Here is a 20,780-nt window from a genome sequence, read left to right on the forward strand (position 1 = left end):
TGCATTAAAACGCCAAACAATGGAACACTACTGACAGAGTCTGTGTAGCAGGTAAAAACCCCCACCTACGTATGCTGTGTGTCCATTCCCCACGTAGTTTGGCTGTTTGCGCCGGACATGGTTTCTGCAGTTATACATATGTGGAATACACACAAATTACAGTGCATTATTTTAGTAAGTAGTTATACTGTATGTACAGTGACATCCTGTGTTGTTGGAAGGTGACAGGATGTGAATTGCTGGCTCTTGTGTCAAAGTCACCCATTTTATATTGTGTGCTTCCACATCTTTGCCCTGGTTTTAAGATGGCAATGAACTATGTTATTAACTCTATTAAGCTAACGTTAGATGTGGTCTAATCTTGTAAGTCGATCTACCACTCTAGTACGGACTGGTATATCGTTATTGGATGACATTTTACTTGCAACTGTATACTGAAATTCATGGTTCCCAGAGGATGAAGCCTACTGACTTTGTTGAACCCCTGACTTTACTCTAGTGCCACGGTGTCATAGCCATTTACAGTCTTCAGAGAAATATCTCAACAACTATTGGATGGATTGCCATTCATTTTGACATTCATGTCCCATTCAGGATGAATTGTAATAGCTTAGGTGATCGCCTGAATTCCCATGTGCAACCAACATCAGGTGACCTATGACCTCTCAGTCAGCAGGCTGACCTTTGACGGGTATAACATCATGGATGTAGTGTAATGCGCAGGGGATTATTATTCTGCAGGAGGCTTAAAGGACCATTACATTTCATATAGACACATAAAAGGCTCTACAATTATAATCAATAATGTTTAATGGCATGGAGAACGGATAGAGAATGATTTACGCTCCAGTAGTTGAGTATAGACACTGTACAGTAATATTATACGTGGTAAGTGTTGAAAGTGATTTGATGAAAGTGGTTGAGTGATTAAAATGTCTATCTGAGGACTAAAGATGTTTGCTATAGCAGCCCCTGAGTTAATATTAAGTGATAAATAAAATATAACTGCAAATTTAAACATCTAGCTCATTAAATTACAACTTGAGTTTTTGTAATTTTTCATCTTTGTGACATGAATTTGAAATTACTTTCTGTTTTTGTTCAGCTGGTTGGCTTTATTTCCAGTGATTATGACAGTAATCCACTGTACAAGTTTATTGGTTGTCTGCATTTTTTAAAATCATAAACTGTATTACATTTACATTAAAACTGATCAACTCCCAGTTATACTTTCCAGTCATCTTAATCTCTTTATTTTTCTCTTCTTACAGATATGGAGGAAAGAACGAGTGCAGGGTCATGGGCGAGTGGAAGCCGTTCTTCCAAGGTAACTAATAAAAAATGTACTAATATTGATGGTTCTTTAATTACTTTTGGCATATTTAATATTACTTTTATTGCCATTATACTGCCATTATGGTGAGTTCACACCAAACATGAGACAGTGTTTCACGGAATACAATTAAATAAACAGAAAACAAAGTCAATGGAAACACACAAATAGATGCAAATTGACATGATGCAAATTAAATGATTCAACTCAAGCGACAAACTTGAGTGACGCTCAGTTATTGAAATTCTCCTGTATAGCAGAGCTCTCATCAACCCCATCTCATTCAGAAAACAAGCATATCGTCGCTGTTGGTCCAAAACGGTCATTTTTCAGGAAGTAAAAAGAACTGTATTTTTAAGACAAATGAACTGCATCATCAAAGTAGGTATTGTGTCTTTATATATGGTCATATATTGGTAGATATAATTTTATTATAAATATTAAACCACAAACTCAAATGGAATTATGAGGTTTTTGACCAGCATATATAGAGATACGTGTTTTTTTCCGTCAGTGATTATAACGGCTGCATCTGAGGCTAATGGAATAGTTCTGGGAGCCCCCTTAGCACGGGGGTATAAGGTATATGGATAAGACGCCGAGACGAACTGCAGCGTCTGTGGTTCAAGTCTGGCTGGGCACAAATCTAATTTCCTTTCACGTCTCTCCTGTCTGTAATAACGGCTTACAAAGTGCCACAAATACATATGAACAACATGTCCATATATTTGAAAATACAGTAATTTATTTTCTTGCTGAGAGTTACTGTAGATGAAAAGGTAGACACCATCCTCAGATATGAGGGTATCTATCTTCTCATCTCTTTGCAACAGAGCAAATGTATATTTCCCAACATATCAAACTTTTGAGTGCGCCCTGTGCAGATACCTAATGAAGAGATATGACTACGAAAATCGGGATTTTCCGTATCAACACTCAGATGTACTACTATCAGTACAGCTAGTACTACTGCAGATATGCTGTCGACTACTAACGCAAATATTTCTGCTGTAATGACAACTACATATAATAAGGAAATATGATTATTGTTTTTCTCTTTGCAGAGTTATACAGATGGGTCTCAGTACATGGCATCACATGACAGCCTCTCACCTCCATATGCCAACTCCAGCAGGCTAACAGGTACACCACAGTGCGTGTGTGTGTGTGTGTGTGTGTACGTGTGCGTGTGTGTTATGATTTCATGTACTTCTTTCTTTCCATCAACTTTGCATTTGCTGCTTTGTTGGGTTTTGACCTGACTGTGTGTGTGTGTGTGTGTGTGTGTGTGTGTGTGTGTCTGTGCTGAGAATTAGTGAAACACTATCGTTCACTGGAGGAGACAGGTCATCTGGCATGCAATTTCTCTCACTCCCTCTGCCCGCTGTGTGGAAAACGCTAGGCGGTGTGTGCTCATTTACCCATGATGCTCTCTGCCTCTGGCTCTCTCCGATGTGGCGCCAGTTGTGAGCAAATGGCCACTGACACAGATAATCTGCCCCTCTCTCTCTCTCTCTCTCTCTCTCTCTCACACACAAACACACACAAACACACATACACACACACACACACACACACACACACACACACACACACACACACACACACACACACACGGAGCTTAATTACCTTTGACTGGATGCATCAAATATGGAGGATGTCAGCTCTCAGCTATCTCACTCTACCTGCTCTCTTCTCTGTCCCTCACTTTTTCTCCCATTTGTTGGTTTTAATCACTCTTTCCATGGATGTTAAGTCCTCCATTCTGACCAACAAAAAAGTTAAGACAAGCGTGTTTATACATTTTATACATTACTTTATAGGAGTATAATCTTAAAGGGTAATTAATAGTATGTAAGTATTGTAGTAAATAAGTGACAGTTTTAATGGTTAAGTGACAATAGTGATGAGCTCAGAGCTCAAGAGTTCAAGTCTTTTGGCCTGTGGGACGAAGCTGTCCCTGAGCCTGATGGTGTGGGACCGGATGCTGTGGTACCGTCTGCTGGATGGCAGCTGGAAGAACAGTTTGTCGTTGGGTCATAGACTGTATAAAGATGGAGTATATGTCTTTACATTTCTATCACTGTAGAGAGATAAGAGATGAAGCCAACGCATCAAGAATACGGGCACAGCCATCTTGCGCTGGTTTTCAAATAACTAATAAAATCAAAATGAACAAAACGTCAGCGTGACAAGAACTTCCTAAAATGACAGAAACCATCTTTAGCCCTATTTAGAAGGGATTAGTTTAATGTGAGTGAATAAGTGCAGCATTGTGCATGACAGAATTAGGAAGCGAGCTAACAAGCCAGTTAGTTGGTTAGCTTGTTTTTCGGCGTACTTGCAACAGCAGCGGAGTGTGTTTGCCAGTGTTGAGCTCATAAACATTAAATTCAAAAACTCACTAAACTTGTAGGTTGTGGACAAATGTAGGCCTGCTTTATCCTCATTCTACCCATCAATGTTGATCAAAGACAGTCTGACTTATTGATCTCAACATGCTCTCCGAAAATATGGCTTACTGCCTATACTTTGTGGCCACTTTGTGGGTACTTATGGGTTTTTCAACACTAGCGTCCCCTTTCCATAGATATTCATACACTGTATATACCGTATATATATAAATATATGTGTGTGCATCTCTCACTTTTTTGGATGATAATATCGCATATTGTTTTTTCATCTTATGGGGAATTTCAATATGGCCCAACCCTGATGGGAGATTAAATCAGCGAAAACAGAAATGAGGATGATAGTATAAAATTATCATAAATATTGAGCAAATTTGTGTGATAGTACAGTTAGTTGTGATATGGACACCACAGATAATAAGAAAAAAAATATATAAAGAAAAGAAAAGAAGAGGAATGCAAAACTTCAGATTTTTGGGCCTTTGCTAGAATGATCTATTGTGTGTGCGATGTGTTGTGACAGTGTTGTGATCATGGTACGTAGCTGCAGAGGCACAGAGGGAAGAGACGACGCAGTCAGAAATGGAAATATTGTATTCTTCATCTGGTACACAGGAGCCGCAATTTACTTTGATAATGATAACACTAAGAGACAAAGACAGCCAGGGATATGGAACACACACACACACACACACACACACACACACACACACACACACACACACACACACACACACACACACACACACACACACACACACACACACACACACACACACACACACACACACACACAATCAGATTGTCTTCTATGCTGAACTTTCTCTCCTTTTTTACATGTCTTGATGGGAAATGTAGCATTTCAATATCAATACTGAAACCACAGAGCTTTCATTATTATCCGTGATGGTGTGTTCTAAGAGTCAGCCAGCCTTACTGCTTTCCACAAATGTTGGCCACACAAATGGGTGAGGAGAACATATTCATTAGGTTTTACTTAATGCACAAACGTCACTTTCTCTAATGTTGACAGGCTGAAGCCATTGTGATAAGTTATCCTCTCTAACCATACAAAAGTTACTAGTTGGTTAGGTAAGTTGGTAGACGTTGCTGTATTTAAGGTGTGACTAGGTGGTGGCTGGAGCTTTTTTGGTTAGGGCTAAACAATTTGTCAGAATGTTATTTAAATCACAGTGGATAAACACATTTAATTTCCTATAAATTCCCATTATGGTGTTAAAAAATAGGTACAGAGGTACATCCCAGGCACAGCTAAGCGCACTAAAACGCAATGTAATGGAAACACAAATCACCACTGCATGGTTTGGCTCGAAGTGGCCAAAAGTGGCAATGGAAAAGTTGTAAAAATTGTATTAACTAACATGCACACAGTGCCAGCACAGACAGCATTACTTCTGATTTCAGGAGAGCACTTTACACCAACAGTTTTTTATCAGGTGCACCTGAATGCACCATGAAGTCCTCACAGGCTTCACGTTGTTTGTCATGTTTGTTTACATAGTTCCCGGGGAAGGTAAATGTTTCCACAGCGGTGACTTCAGGGAAGCAGGAGGGTTTAACAGTTCTGTTTCTCCATCTTCTCCGACTCTGGCAGAGGGCATGGTGTCTCAAAAAGTGCAGCTGCAGGCTACCACCTGTAAGCTACACTGTGCGGTCTGTGTTGTTGTTTTTATAGCTTTGGTACTTTCGATACTATTGGCGAATATCTGATTAACAGAGAGCAAATGTATGAAGTATGTGCTGCAGATATATCCAAGCCTATAAATTGTATTCTACAGACATTAGAACAAATATTCAAGTCTTTAAATCTTCTTTTGAGTTTCTATAAACCTGACCTGAGAATGTAAAATGCAACCTTTTCTCACAAGAACGATGTTAATTGCACGTGGTGATAACATGTCATCAAAGCAGTCAGTTTACAGACAATGTGAGCTGAACATCGCAGACATCTGAGCTGCAGCAGTTTGTTCAGATTATTTTTTTTATTATAATAATGTGACTCAAAGAAGTGTGACGTATATATAGAAAATAACCAAAATAGATGAACAGACATAGAGACAAAAAACACAGCAGTTCTGATGCAAAGAAATAATAGGAGTGAGAATAGGTTGAGAATATTTCTCACCTGAAATGAACTCAAACTACAAGAAAGAAGCACTACAGAGTTGAATGAACCCAACCTGAACATGCTGAATGTGAATGCAGCCTCTCTCTCTCCAATCTCCCCCTCTCTAACCTTGTCTGTCTTTCTTAACCCCCCCACCATCAGATTAGAGTGATGTTATGCTCTAGATAATCAGCGAAGGGATTAGTGTCATCTCAGCGACCCCACTAGATTAATCTGCCAACACACACACACACACACACACACACACACACACACACACACACACACACACACACACACACACGTACACACACACACACACACACACACACACACACACACACAGAAAAGCAATCAGAAGATGTGTGTGTTTCATATATGTTTATATAAGTACATGTGCAGTTGTGTGGATGCTTGTGTGTATCTGTGTGTGTGTGTGTGTGTGTGTGTGTGTGTGTGTGTGTGTGTGTGTGTGTGTGTGTGTGTATGTGTTTGTGTGTGTGTGTGTATGTGCGTGTGTGTGTTTCAATAGTTATTGGGTCTCTGTGTGAATTTGTGAAGCCGGCTTCTGTCTGTGTGTTTTTGGGTTTGCGGCGGTGTGTGTGTGTGTGTGTGTGTGTGTGTGTGTGTGAGAGAGAGAGAGAGAGAGAGAGAGAGAGAGAGAGAGAGAGAAAGAGAGAGAGACAGAGAGAGAGAGAGAGTTACCGTACAAGTTAGCAGGTTACTGTGTCAGTATCCGAGTGTGTGATGTAAGCTCCTTTATGAATGCAGTTTTATGTGGTTAGAGTCGGTCGTGTGTGTTCTTTGTGTAAATGAGTGTATTTACACTTGCATTTGTGTGTCTGTGTCTGAGTGTGTGATACTGGCTTTCATGTTCATATGTATGAAGTTCTGTGTGTGTGTGTTTAGTGTGCACCTGTGCATAGTTTTGTCTTTGTGTGTGCGTGCGTGTGTGTATGTGTGTGTGCGCGTGTGTGTAAATGAGTGCATGCTATATTGAATTTGTCTTTTTTTCTGCATGTGTGTGCCTGTGTGTTTTTTGTGTATGTGTATTTGTGCTCTTTGACGTGTTATTTCGTGTTACAGTTTGTGTGTAAATGTTGAGATATAATGTGGTTCTAGCTTGTGTATGTATGAGTATGTGTGTGTATCTACCTGTGTGTAGTTGCTTTGCAGAGCAGGTGCACCACCCTACACCCCCCCCCCCCCCTTGCCCGCCCGCCCCTGTAACTGTCACCTATATAGTAAATGAGAGGCTCAGTGGTTTCAGCGTGTAAGCACATTCTGTTCTGTTATAAATAAACGATCTGATGTGGCTTCAGTCTGATTCTGATGTACAGCAGCTTCGTTGTACCAGCGTGTACTGCTTTCATTCTGTCATTTGAAAACATTTGATTCGTCCAAAAAAAGGTGTCAGAACACAGAGTTTCCACAAGAGTTGCTCTGCAGCACACTTTCACTGTTTCCCATATTCTTATCCAAGAGTTTTATGATCATTTATGAAAGCGTATGCAAAACAATTCTTATGATGTCTTACGAAATGTGACGTCCCATTTAATGCTGGTACGTGACCGTTAAGTTTAAGTACAGAAGGTGACTGTTGAGTTTAGGCAACAGAAGGTACCTCTTAAGTTTAGACAATAAAAGGTGACAGTTAAGTTTAGGCAACAAAAGGTGACTATTAAGTCCAGGCAACAAAAGGTGACTGTTAGGTCGTTGCTGTTAAGTTTAGGCAACAGAAGGTAACTGTTTAGTTTAGACAACAAAAGGTGGCAGTTGAGTTTAGACAACAAAAGGTGGCGGTTAAGTTTAGGCAAAAGAAGGTGACTGTTAAGTTTAGAACAAAAAGTTACTTACAAATTTAGGCAACAGAAGATGACGGTTAAGTTTAGGCAACAAAGGTGGCGGTTATGTTCAGGCACTAACAAGATGAATACATTTACAAAAAAAAAGAAAAATTCCATAGAGTAAATATGACTTGAAAGATATATGTATAATTGTGGTTGTTGTTCGATCAAAAACCTGTTTCAAAGATCATGATTATTAAGTATATTCATAGGTTGTTATATGCTATAGAAACAACATGAAACATGCCATGCAGAATATAAGAACTGGTATAAACCTGATGATCGTGGCTCCCTCCTCTTCCTCCTCCTCCTCTTGTTGTTTTAGTGGAAATGTAGTGAGTCAGCCGTCTGTCTCACCTCTGTGTGACCTTATTAATGAGTGTTGAGCCACGAGGCTGGACCCCCTCTGAGGAGGTCACATCTGGACACTTTATATAGAAATACATATCTGTCTCTTCCCCTCTCTCCTTCCATCCCTTTCTCTCTCTCTTTCTGTACATGTTTTGTTCAGTCTTGGTTTTAGTTTTTTTGTTTTTCCCTTTGGATCTCTCTTAGCTCATCTTTTTTCTTGATATGCACCTGACATGTCATTATCCTTTCACTTTCTTGGCCTCATTCAACACTTCTTGCTCTTCCCCTCATGTCCTTGTCCTCCTTTTCCTGTCCTCCGTCTCTTTTTTATTTCCTTCCCTCCTTCTCTTTATCATCCTCTACTCCTCTCACCCCATCTCTCTTCCATGGAGACCCGGCCCTCCCGTCTCTCTCTCTCTACTCCGGCAGCCCCTCACCTCAGCTGGGTGTAGTGCCAAGGTCGTCCCCCTGTCTCTCCCTGCTGGGTCTGGGTATTTGTGCTCAGAATGTTTAAACATAAAGGAGAGGAGATAAAAGGAGATGAGATGACACAGTAATGCAAATATACAAATGAGGAACTTTAGCAACTTTATATCCTTATTAATGAATCAGTGATTTATTTCTCTTTAAATCAATCAATTGGGAAGGTGATTTTAAAGGACGTCCAACCAACAGTTGTCCAAATATATCCACATTTAATGATAAAAATATATAAAGATTTTTTTAATTGATCTTATGACTTAAATAATGAATCGGATGAATTCCTATCTGTACGTGCCTATTTCATTGGGTAATAAGGTTCACAGGTGGAAGCATCAACATATACTTCAAGTGCAAAAAGTAAAATTAATCATTATGCAGAATACTTTATAAATAATAATGTAATAATGTGTACATCATTGCTAAAGGTGGGGCTAATTTGAATAACTTTACATATAACTGGGTAGCCTAATTTACTACTGTATATCATTGATTAGTTGATTTATATTTTGTAAGTAATTTTGGCTGTCAAATAAATGTGCAGTAAAGAGAACAATATTTTCCTCTGAAACACCTGTTCAAGTTCATTTATGTCACATATCATAACGTGTTCTCATGATCATATTTGTAGAAAATCCTACGTAAACTTATGCACAGACTTTTGTGAAATTTGGAAGTCAAAATATGCTAAACCAGAAGTTAAGTGAAGTTATGTGACTGATTTTAGCCAACAAAAGGTGACGGTTAGGGTTAGGCATGAAAAACACTTGGTTAGGATGAGAAAAAAAGCCACGGACTGATAGTCCACCATTGAAAATCGCAACAACGCACAAAAAAACAACTATTTAAGCAAACAGAAGGTGACGGCTATGGTTAGGCATGAAAAACACGTGGTTAGGATGAGAAAAGAGGCTTAGGATGGGGTTACCACTGACGAGAATTGAACCCTGCTCCCCTGACCTAAAGTCCTGTGTTTTACATGTGTCACATGCTTTCACTATTGGTAATACACACAACAATTAGTGGAATACACATGAATATATGCGCAATACTTTTTGTTATTATATGTGCGGTAAATGGGAACACCCTGCATATCAACAGCAGAGCCAGCTCCATTCAATTCAATTCAATTTTATTTATAGTGCCAAATCCTAACAAAAGTTATCTCAAGACACTTTACAAACTAGGTATAGACCACACTCTATGACTTATTTATGATCTACATAGACCCAACAATTCCCCCGTAGAGTACGGTGGCGTTGAAAACCTTCCATATAACAGACAGGAACGTGGAACAGACCAAGCTCTGTGGAGGACGGACATCTGTCTGCACCGGTTGGGTGCAGGAAAAGACGGAAGGAAAGGAAAGAGAAAGAGAGAAAAGACGGACAGATGGACAGAGAAAGACAAAGACAGATACAAAGACAGAGACAGACACACTTCATTCACGGAATGAAGATCACAAGATGCAGTTGAAAGCTCCGGAAAGGTACTTAGTTGACTGTAAATTCAGATTTAATTTATACATTTATAAATCAGCAACATACATTGATATATAAATAAAAAACATTAAATACCAGTATTCTGATTTCATCAGAAGGTGATTTAAGAGCCAAAAATACAACAATATATCAAACAGCGCAATAGGTGCAATGGATTCAAATTAATAATGATAAAAGAAATACATCAAAATAAAACCCTTGATTCCCTGCCCCGCCCTCAGTGATTTTGTTTCCATTGTCCCTGCTGATTGAAACTGAACAGCCATCGTCTCATTCACAGAGTATTTTGAATGGATGTCATGCATTGATTAGTGCTGCATTGACTTCAGTGCATTAACACAGAAGCACAATGTAAGCCACTGCAGAGTATTTAGTATATTATTGTTTTGAAGGGGCTGTGTATCACACGTAAATTGTCTGTGTAATTAGATCTGACATAATAATAATAGGTCTCGTCAAGGCGAGAGGGCGGAGGGTGGAGATGTAAAACGTACACTGTGAAAGCAGCGGCTCATCGGGGAGCACTTTGGGGTTCCTGATCGGGGAGGGGAAAATGTCTTGGAGTATTTGGTGGAGAACGCTTTTAGGGTTCTTGAAGGCCTGTCAGAGTTAATTATCACTTTTTTGAGAAGGCTAATAAAAGAAATCGTGAAGCTAACACGGCTATACTGTAGGTCTACATATTGAGATTTGGGTATTTCTACTCCTTACATCAAGAAATCCTTTATGTATAACTGTGCCCAGGTGTTGACTAAAATTGGCATGATAAACGGTGACCTCCGTGGCCGGAACAATCTGTTACTCTTCATGCTGCAAGTGAAGGGAAAGCTTATATACTGTATGCAGGTTTTATTATGTTTGCCCAACTCCAGCATCAAAATCAAAGGGAACCTTCACATCTTTATAATTTAATGCAGAAGAGCTCCAGTTTTACTAAACCAAAGCTCCTGTACCTAAACCACCCAAACACTGGACAAAATCCTCCTTGATCCTTAAAATGGCTCCATGTGTCTGTCATGAAACAAGGCTAATGTTGTAACAGGGATGAAAATTGATTATCTGAGATTTTATCCAAACCAACGCCGTTATTGATTCTGCTTATCAGATTTTTTTCTTGATTCCTGATCAATTTTCTGGGCATCTGAAACGATTTTACCATCTCTGAGTCTCGGTGATCTGACTCCTGTACAGCATTCTTATTTATTTAGGTTTTCTTAGTCAAAGAAGAAAAGTTTGCATAAAGAATATTTACTAGGGATGCTCGATATTGGCTTTTCTGCCGATATCCGATATTCCGATATTGTCAAACCCTTAATTTCCGATACCGATATTACCCGATATCGATATATGCAGCCTTTTTACACCAAAATTCATCACATATCACCTATTATGGAATTAACACATTATGCCTAATTGTATTGTGATGCCCCACTGGATGCATACATAAATGCAACATGGCTTTTCAAATTTAAACACAATCTGTACAAAATAAGTTATTGAAAAAAGTGCCATTCATTTATTTGTTTGTGTTTTTAGAGAGAATATTTTGCCTCAAACAACACTACAGACAACATCACAACAAGGAAGATGCATCTCTTCAGTCCAGAGTAGTAAACAAACATAGTCCTCTTTTTCCAGACTGAGTAACGACTGAGCCGGAACTTGGAAAATAATACAATCAATAAATTAGCAGTCAAGCTCAACATGCTAACCTGTATTGGATCTAATGGATACAGCACCAGAAATTACCTTCTCGACGTAACTGTAAACAATGCTGTACAATTCGGGTCAGCACTGGTCTGAGAAATACTTGTGACTGGGCGTTATAGAGACATAACGTGGCTCAAGGAACTCCACACGTTTGGTGAATCCGGCATCTTGAACGATAGAAAAAGTTTTTTTCTCGGTGTCAGCTGTTGCTTCTTTTCATCACTTTGCTGCACAGATGTAGCGTTTAACTCCGCATGATTCTTCTTGAGGTGGATGATCAAATGTGATGTATTAAAGGAAGACGCCTTGATTCCTCCTCTCATAACTAACGCCTTGCAGTCATTGCATAGCGCACACTTACTGTTAATAGGTGACACTTGGAAATACTTCCAAACCACGGACATCTCATGCACCGGGAGAGCTGAAGCTTGTTAGCCACGGTTAGCAACCTACGAGTCTAGCGTGTTGTTGTTGTTATACGTCATCAAGCATGCACCTGTAAACGGCCCGTGTTGCATTCAGGTACACTCGGAAATGCTGAAGCCTACAGAACTAACATCGGTTGTAAAAACCCGATACCGATAATTCCCGATATTACATTTTTAACTCAATATCGGCCGATAATATCGGTGGGCCGATATTATCGGACATCCCTAATATTTACCTCAAGTATGTACCTTTCTATGGAAAATATTTTTAATCTTTTCCTCCAAATGCTGTTCCCTTCAGCCCTAAAGGCATCTGCTAGTTTCCACTGCACCCGAAGATAAACAACCACTTAGAGCTGAGTCGCTGACGCTGTGTCAATAAGTGCTCTAAACTCTGATCAAACTGTGAAACTAGGCAGCACTAATCAAATATGAACCAAGATTCAGTTTTTGTTTCTGTATTGCTTATTTGTCACATGTTTCACATTTTAGTGTACTGTTTAGCTGTAAAAATGATAAAGTGTGTGACAAAGTCGAGCTGAAACCATGCCCACCCACCGTTGATCGGAAAAACTTTCTCCTTTTACAGCTAAACAGTAACTAAAATGTGTAACACGAGACAGAGAGCGAGAAATAGGCAATGCAGTAATGGAATCTCGATTCATAATTTATACTTTATTGTCCCAGAAGGGAAATTTAATTTGTCTTGGGCACATAGTGTACATTGTCTGTCTGTCTGTCTGTCTGTTTGTCTGTCTCCATCTTCTGTCATCCATCCAGATGAGGCCTCTGGAGACCAAGCCCAGGTCATTCATATTACACAGTATGTGTGTGTGTGTGTGTGTGTGTGTGTGTGTGTGTGTGTGTGTGTGCGCGTGCGTGCATATGTGTGTGTTTTTCTTCCTCCGTCTGTGTGTGTGTGTGTGTGTGTGTGTGTGTGTGTGTGTGTGTGTGCATGTGTGTGTGTCCATTATCTTTCTATCTATGTATGTCTCTGCTGCAATGTGTGTGTGTACAACTTGTGTGTGTACAACTCGTGTGTGTGTTTGTGTGTGTGTGTGTGTGTGTGTGTGTGTGTGTGTGACAGACTGTGAAATGGTGCGTAGTAGCACCTGGGCCCTTCAGTGTTGATTGATCGGCTTGGTCATGTGGAAGAGTCCCATCTGGCCAGCCACGCTACAGTGTGTGTGTGTGTGTGTGTGTGTGTGTGTGTGTGTGTGTGGCAGAGAAAGAGTGCTTGTTTGTGTGTAAGAGGTGAGGGAGAGCGATAGAGATGTGCAGCATGAAACAGTATGTTTATTGTGAGAGTGAGAGAGGAAGGGAGAGAGCTCTTCACTTAGAACTGTGGCTCCCAGAGGCTAAAGATGAACTGTATTTTATCATCATAGACAGAGAGGGCTACATTCACATTCCCTGTTTGTAGAACCTTGTTTTCAAAAAATGGTGTGTTGGTCTATCGCTGCTTTTTATTGTTTGGGGCTTTGGGACTATTTTATTTTAGACAATATCTACTCCTTTGGGTGGCAACAGTTAGAGCAAGGTCCTTTCTTAATTCACCATGTCAATGTCCCTGTGAACAAAACCATACTGTCCATACAGAAAGGGTTTTCCCCGGCTGTTGTAGAAGAACTTGACTGGCCTGCACTGAGCCCTGACATCACCCACATCCAACACCTTTGATTGAACTGGAATGCAGACCTGAAGGCAGTCATTATCACCCAACATCAGTGTTGGATCTCACTAAGGGTCTGTGTCCACCATAGCGTTTTTTGTTCCCTGTTGGAAGAGCCAGGTGCACATTTGCAGAAGTATAGCATTTTTTTTTCAGATCTGCCGTTTTGGTTGTGTCTGATTGGTATAATATGGGATATTCTGATAAAAAAATTATCGGCACATGGCTGAAGAACCTGTTCTAAGTGGATTCATGAGATTTTTTTTCTCCTCGGTTGTTGTTGTCTATTTCATGTGTATGTGAGTGGCTGACTAAACTGCAGACATTGCTGTACAGTAGGATAAGTGCTGGCTTTTAGGAAAATGGGTTAAAAGTAAGGGGTTGCATGTACTGTCTTCATCAGTATGTTACACTGACAAAGGCGTAGTGGCTGGATCTGTATGTCAACAAGCATTGGACGCCTCCTCTGACAAGCTCCTTCTCCAGTAGCAACATCACGATGATCATGATCAACGTCATCATGCATGCCAGACCACAAAAGCTAGAGCTTTGTAAAAGTCACAGGAATTCAGATGTGTCTGTTCAGGCTGGTGTCACATTGCCACAAATCAGTGTATCATATTTAGACCAATGTCATGAAATGGTCTAGATCAACCAATCATTTCACACTGAGTTTCTATTAATATAAAAAAAGGCTGAGATAAAAATCTGAAATGAGGAAAAAACAAAAGTAAAAAAAGAGCAAAACTGATGCAGAGGGGAAACTACAGTAAAAGAGAGAGAGAGAGACAGAAAGAAAGAGTGTGCGTTTTCTGAAACGAAGCCAACTGATAATTAATGCCTCTGACATCATGGTGCTCTAATTAAGCCTGGCATTCATTAAGCCAAGTGAGGGGGGTGTTCGTTAGTGGCTTTTTTTGGAGGGGGGATTTGTTAAGTCTTCATTGTTACTCTTCTTAGACAAAGAGAAAGAGATGGAAGGAACAACAAAAAGAGAGGTGAGCACAGACGTGGACAGGGCATTCAGGTGATGTAACAACTTCTGGCAGCCATATTGGAGGTCCTCAGCTGGTGTGCAACAGTAGCTGTGATCAGCTGATCCAAGCTTTAAAGTTTTCAATCTCAACAGAACTGAACAGTGGTAGTCAATGTTTGACTAGAAATGGATCATTTAGTCAGTGATTCATCTGTTAGGTTTTCTATTAAGGTGTCAGCTAGGTAATCAAGAGATAATTAGACATATCTAGACATATCTGAGTAGCTAATGGCAATTTTTACATTGCTAGTTGTTTAACGTGAAACTAGTTGGCTAAGGTTAAGCTGATTTTCTAGTTTTAACAGACTCTCAGAGTAGATGCCAGTAAGGACTTAAAGGAGAAGGTTTTTACTGTAATGAATTAGTTCAAAAGCAGTCTGGCTCACTGAAAAGCCTGGCATCAACCCTTCTGCTATCTCCGCTATCTATTTTGCGACAGCACCACTGCTGTATCCAGAGCTTAGCGCCACCCAAGGTAATTATGATTAATTGGATGTTTTTTCCTCTATCCCTTAAATGTTAACTTGTGTAGCTAGCAGGTAGATCTGGCAATGTCTGAAGTAAGTGAAGGACCAGGCTAAGCAAACCAGAGCTAGGGATGAGACTGCAGTAACAACAGAAGCTATGACTGTATGACCAAATGTTTCAGCTCATAAATCTAGGACAAAAAGTCAAAATACGCTCTAAAAGTGCTACAACTCAAGAAGTTTCATCCAGGAAACCACGGGTTGTGTCCCGTCCCTTGTGAAATTTAAACTCAATGACATAACAGATGTACTTATTTTAACCCAAACCATGGTCTTTTCCTAAACCGAACCAAGTACTTTTGTTGCCTTAACCTAAAGTACAAGTTCTTCTGAATTTGCAACGTTAACCACATGTTTAATACTGCGACCATGGATTTCAAAAGGCGATGCCAAGGGTTCTGTATGTGATGAGAAGGGAATAAGAACGGGACGCAGCAGTTCAGAAACACTGAGATACAATAAATCTGTGGTTTTCAGAAATGCACAATGCCAAGATTACCTAGGAGAAGTTACAAGTAAGCTTCACCTAAAGGAGCTAGATTAAACTCAAAGACTACAACAAAAGGGGCTGCAATGACCATGGATTAGATTTCCTGGCTGAAGGAGCTTCACATAAAGGCTTGCTATTAATATGAGTTAAAGGTCAACTAAAGGAGCAGGAACTAATGAACTAAATCCAAAAGAGTCAGTACTAAAAGACTGACAAATATGGACAAAAATTGACAATGGTATGAGACACGTCCTCTCAAAAATCAATTGAAATAGGGAGACATGAAGGAATATAATGAGCATTAAGGACAGGCTGCGTAAAGTTAAAAAGAAAAAAAAAAAAGACTTAAAAATTTTTAAGTCAACAACAGTCATAGTCAACAGTCATGACAATAAAAGCAAGTGAAAGGTGTGAAATGAAAAGTAAAGTTTGGGATCCCTATCCATTTTTTTGATCAGAGGATTTTCTGATAGCTAATTAGGCATGGAGGGCCAGCCATCGACAGCTGCATTCATCATCATAAAACGTAATAATTAATGACATTCCAACAAAGAAAAATATGCAAATGAGCTCCCCTCATTAGCATTTTCATATTCAGCTCCCATAATGCTTTTGCTGACAAGGTTGTAATTAATGAAAATTCATGTCTCTTAGCCGAGGTCTAGATTGGATCGCATTCATTCGCAATCCCCCAAACGAGGAGTAAAAAAAAAAAAAACCACAACGGGGATCACTGCCAAGTTTTTAGGGAGACGAGAGGGTGGGGCGAGAGACATAGAGGGACAGACCAGGAGAGTTAGGGGGAGACAGGGAGAGAGGGAAATTGAGATGGAGGAAGGCAGATGGCGAGAGATGAAAGGAAGACAGGCAGGGAGAGAGAGAGATAAACTGAGATGAGTGGAGAGAAAGAGAGAAATAAGGAGAAACAAAAAAAAAGGAAGCAGTATTGATGCAGATAGTTTTAGAACAATATGCAAAGTGAGATGAAAAGAGAGACACAGGGAAAGAAAAAGGGAATTATGAATGGAGTGAAACAGAGATGAAGAGAGAAGTGGAGAAAAGAAAAAAAAACAACAATCAAAACTATTGTTACTGTGTTCTTGAAGTGTTGATTGTCAAAGGAGAAGGATTCATATTTACCTGCCTCCATCTTAATAGCTAGCAGCTAAATCTCTACAGGGTCATCCCTATGTTCCCCAGTCGCATAAGCCTCTGCCTTCACAGATTTGATTCAGCATTTTGTTAGGGTTAGGGGTTACATTTAAGGTCAGGGTTAGGGGGTAGTGGTAGGGTCTACATAGGCCTATTTGCTGGGGAATTATGCACTGATTACTGCAGCTGGCCCCTTTAAAAAAAACTGGGGGACATAGGACCTGGGGAATATAGGACCTGGGTAACATAGGACCTGGGGAATATAGGGCCTGGGGAACATGAGACCTGGGGAATATAGGACCTGGGGAACATATGACCTGGGGAACATAGGACCTGGGGAACATAAGACCTGGGGGACATAGGACCTGGGGAACATAGGACCCGGGGAACATATGCCCTGGGGAATATAGGGCCTTGGGAACATAAGACCTGGGAAATATAGGACCTGGGGAACATAGGACATGGAGGAACATAAAACCTGGGGAATATAGGAACTGGGTAACATAAGACCTGGGGAACATAAGACCTAGGGAATATAGGACCTGGGTAACATAGGACCTGGGGAACATAGAACCTGGGGAACATGAGACCTGGGGAACATAGGACCTGGGGAACATAAGACCTGGGGGAACATAGGACCTGGGGAACATAGGACCTGGGAAACATAGGACCTGGGAAACATAGGACCTGGGGAACATAGGACCAGGGGAACATAGGACCTGGGGAACATAGGACCTGGGGAACACAAGACCTGGGGGAACATAGGACCTGGGGAACATAGGACCTGGGAAACATAGGACCTGGGGAACATAGGACCAGGGGAACATAGGACATGGGGGACATATGACCTGGGGAATAAAGGACCTGGGGAACATATAACCTGGGGAACATAGGACCTGGGGAACATATGGCCTGGGGAACACAGGACCTGGGGAACATATAACCTGGGGAACATAGGACCTGGGGAACATATGTCCTGGGGAATATAGGACCTGGGGAGCATAGGGCATGGGGAACATAGGACCTGGGGAACATAAGACCTGGGGAACATAAGACCTGGGGGAACATATGGGAAAAATATTAATTACATTCTATAAAATTTGAAAATACCAGAGAGCAGAGCAGCTGTCCACTGATGCAGCCTGCCGCTTAATTTTTCATCAGGCAATTCACAAAAGATATGCTGCATACAGTATGCACATTTACACATGAGGAACGCAGAGTGACAGCAATTATTATTTCATAAGCTTGAAGTTTAGTTCGGCTTCCTCTGTGAAGTTTATAACTGCAGTTTTTGGGTTTTCTGCTTAAAGGGATACTATGCTGATTTATATCTAGCTCTGTGTCATGGCAGTGTAGGAAATGAGTGCAGATGAACGGTGTTTGGGTTCACTCTGGGAGACACGCTCACAGAGCCGACCTCCGCCGCAGAGATGAACGGCGAGCCTTCACACAAACAGATGAACGTGTTTGGCTTCCCTCGGTGGCACTAGCACACCGTGCACTCAGCCAAGTGGACCTCCGCTGCTCCATGGGCCATTCATACATCAATACAATACGTAATTTAAAAAGGACCGGGCCATGCAGGTGCATGTTTCTAAAACTGACAAAATAATTAATTTCGGTGGGTGGCGTCAGACCAGACCTCTTCAGTGCTGACACAGCGCTGTGGAAATAGTCCCGGCTGTGCGAGTTAAGCACTATGCAGTCTTCCTCAGCACATGGAGTGTGCCCACACAGTAGCCTACTTCTTATGTCATAGTCTGCCATTGCTGCTTCACGACAATGAAAACCCCTAAAATTTGTCAATTATTGTCGTGTCCACACGGCCTGTAAGAATTGATCAGGTGTTACTTGTAGTTTTCTTTATTTCGACCATGTTTTAACAGAAGTCTGTAACGATGGCTGGCAGCATTACATTGATGCTGAGTCTGCACTGCAGGAATTAGAATGCAAAAGAAGAAGAAAGTCTCACAAATTCTTTAATTCACGGTCTAATGGCTTTCATTTTCAACTTTCTTTTAATACCTTTTTTTATCATGTAAAGCCATGTAAAAGTCAGTAAATATATTGGACTTGAACATGGTGAAGTGTGTGTGTGTGTGTGTGTGTGTGTGTGTGTTAGACAGAGATAGAGAGTGATACTCCTTTGGGGAATGCTGCTGCACACCTGTGAAAACGTAGACTCAGAGCTTCTCTAAAAGCTTATCGCCCTCTCTTTCTCTGTGTGTGTGTGTGTGTGTGTGTGTGTGTGTGTGTGTGTGTGTGTGTGTGTGTGTGTGTGTGTGTGTGTGTGTGTGTGTGTGTGTGCGTGTGTGTGAGAGAGAGAGAGAGAGAGAGAGAGAGATGCTGACAGATAGCAGTATCTGTGGTTTGGCACCTGAACACAGCTAATAGTCATGTTTTGCTCTTCACTCTGCAGCAGCTTGTAATTGTCTTCAGCTTCTATAATAACAATATTCAACAATGTGATGTCAGTTTAATCTGCAGTGCTGCTCCCGCTGTACTGAAGGTTTTGTAGGAAACACATGGTTGTTGGGTCCATCATTTTGGGGAACTTTCATATGTTGCCAGGTTGATGGTTGATCAGGTTTCTGTAGGTGCTTTTGTCCTTTATTATAGCTGCATTTAAGTTATATGAAGGGATTTTTAAGAGCTAGGATGTGATGTGTTCTACGACTAAGACTATTTCCATGTAGCTTGATTAAATATTTTTCTAATCATGATTAAAATATCTTGTTCTTGTTATATATTTCAATATTATGTAGTTTGTATGTGTATGGGAAAGCTCAGGTAGCAGTTATTGAAAAATCCCAGAGGTATGCAATTACACTATAATCTTTTTATGTGAAAAAGCTCAATTTTCCTTTTTTTTAAATGGAAATGTTATGGTTATTCAGTTACAGATTTTTCTTAATTTTACAATAGACTTATAAAAGCAGTCTAATCTTTTGTTTGTGCTTTTCAAAAATGCAGGAAAAATTGGTCAAATGAAATTGTCTTTGGTTTGTTTGACTTCCTCCTCTTATGGACTTTGAATGCTGACTTTTTTTTTAGAAACATATATTTGATACCTCAAAAAGAAACGTAAATCAGGACAAAATATATTTCCCTCTAAACATAAATGAAAAATGCACAGTTGCACAACAACAGCTACACTGTTGCATGGGAACATCATTTTTAGGAGTCTGGACGGTGGTGCCGCTGTCCAGTGCACCTTTATGTTAATACAAAAGACCTGATGGATTCGAATGCATTTTTGTGGCGGGGCATGTTTGAAGTAAAACATGGAAAGTTGCACATTAAGTGTCTTTGCATATCTTGTAAAGTGCTCTATAAATGAAATATTTGACATATTAAAACACAAACTGCAGCAGTACAGTCAGGTTTGGATTTAGTACAAAAGACAAAGAGAGCGAAATGGAGGGAGAGTGCACATTAATCCATAGGAAGAATACAACTACAGATAAGATGGTTTTGTTCAGGTTAAAGCAGGATAATCTCTGTAAAGTGCTGCTTGTATGTCGCCTTCCTGATAATATCGGTTTAAAGTTAAGTAAATAGTGAAAATTACATGTAATACTCTGCCGAAACTAATGCTGTGCATAGTGATAACCACTGTTATTTCCTGCTGTTTTGATGACGGATAAATACAGCATCTTCTCTCACTATTGTAATTGTAAATATGAGTTTATAATTTGGTGACCTGATGC

General features: G+C 40.3%; 1 protein-coding gene across 2 annotated transcripts in view; it reads left to right on the top strand.

Moving 5' to 3' along the window:
- tcf4 (transcription factor 4) overlaps positions 1 to 20,780 on the top strand; it is a 293,844-nt gene that overhangs the window by 65,645 nt on the left and 207,419 nt on the right. For both annotated transcript variants that reach the window (XM_083929765.1, XM_083929766.1), the window contains 2 exons: positions 1,272 to 1,327; positions 2,398 to 2,476. In XM_083929765.1, the coding sequence (XP_083785891.1) occupies positions 1,272 to 1,327; positions 2,398 to 2,476 (135 nt within the window). The remainder of the gene's footprint in view (positions 1 to 1,271; positions 1,328 to 2,397; positions 2,477 to 20,780) is intronic.

The sequence above is a fragment of the Echiichthys vipera genome (genome assembly GCF_963691815.1).
Source record: "Echiichthys vipera genome assembly, chromosome: 16".
Lineage (NCBI taxonomy): Eukaryota > Metazoa > Chordata > Actinopteri > Perciformes > Trachinidae > Echiichthys > Echiichthys vipera.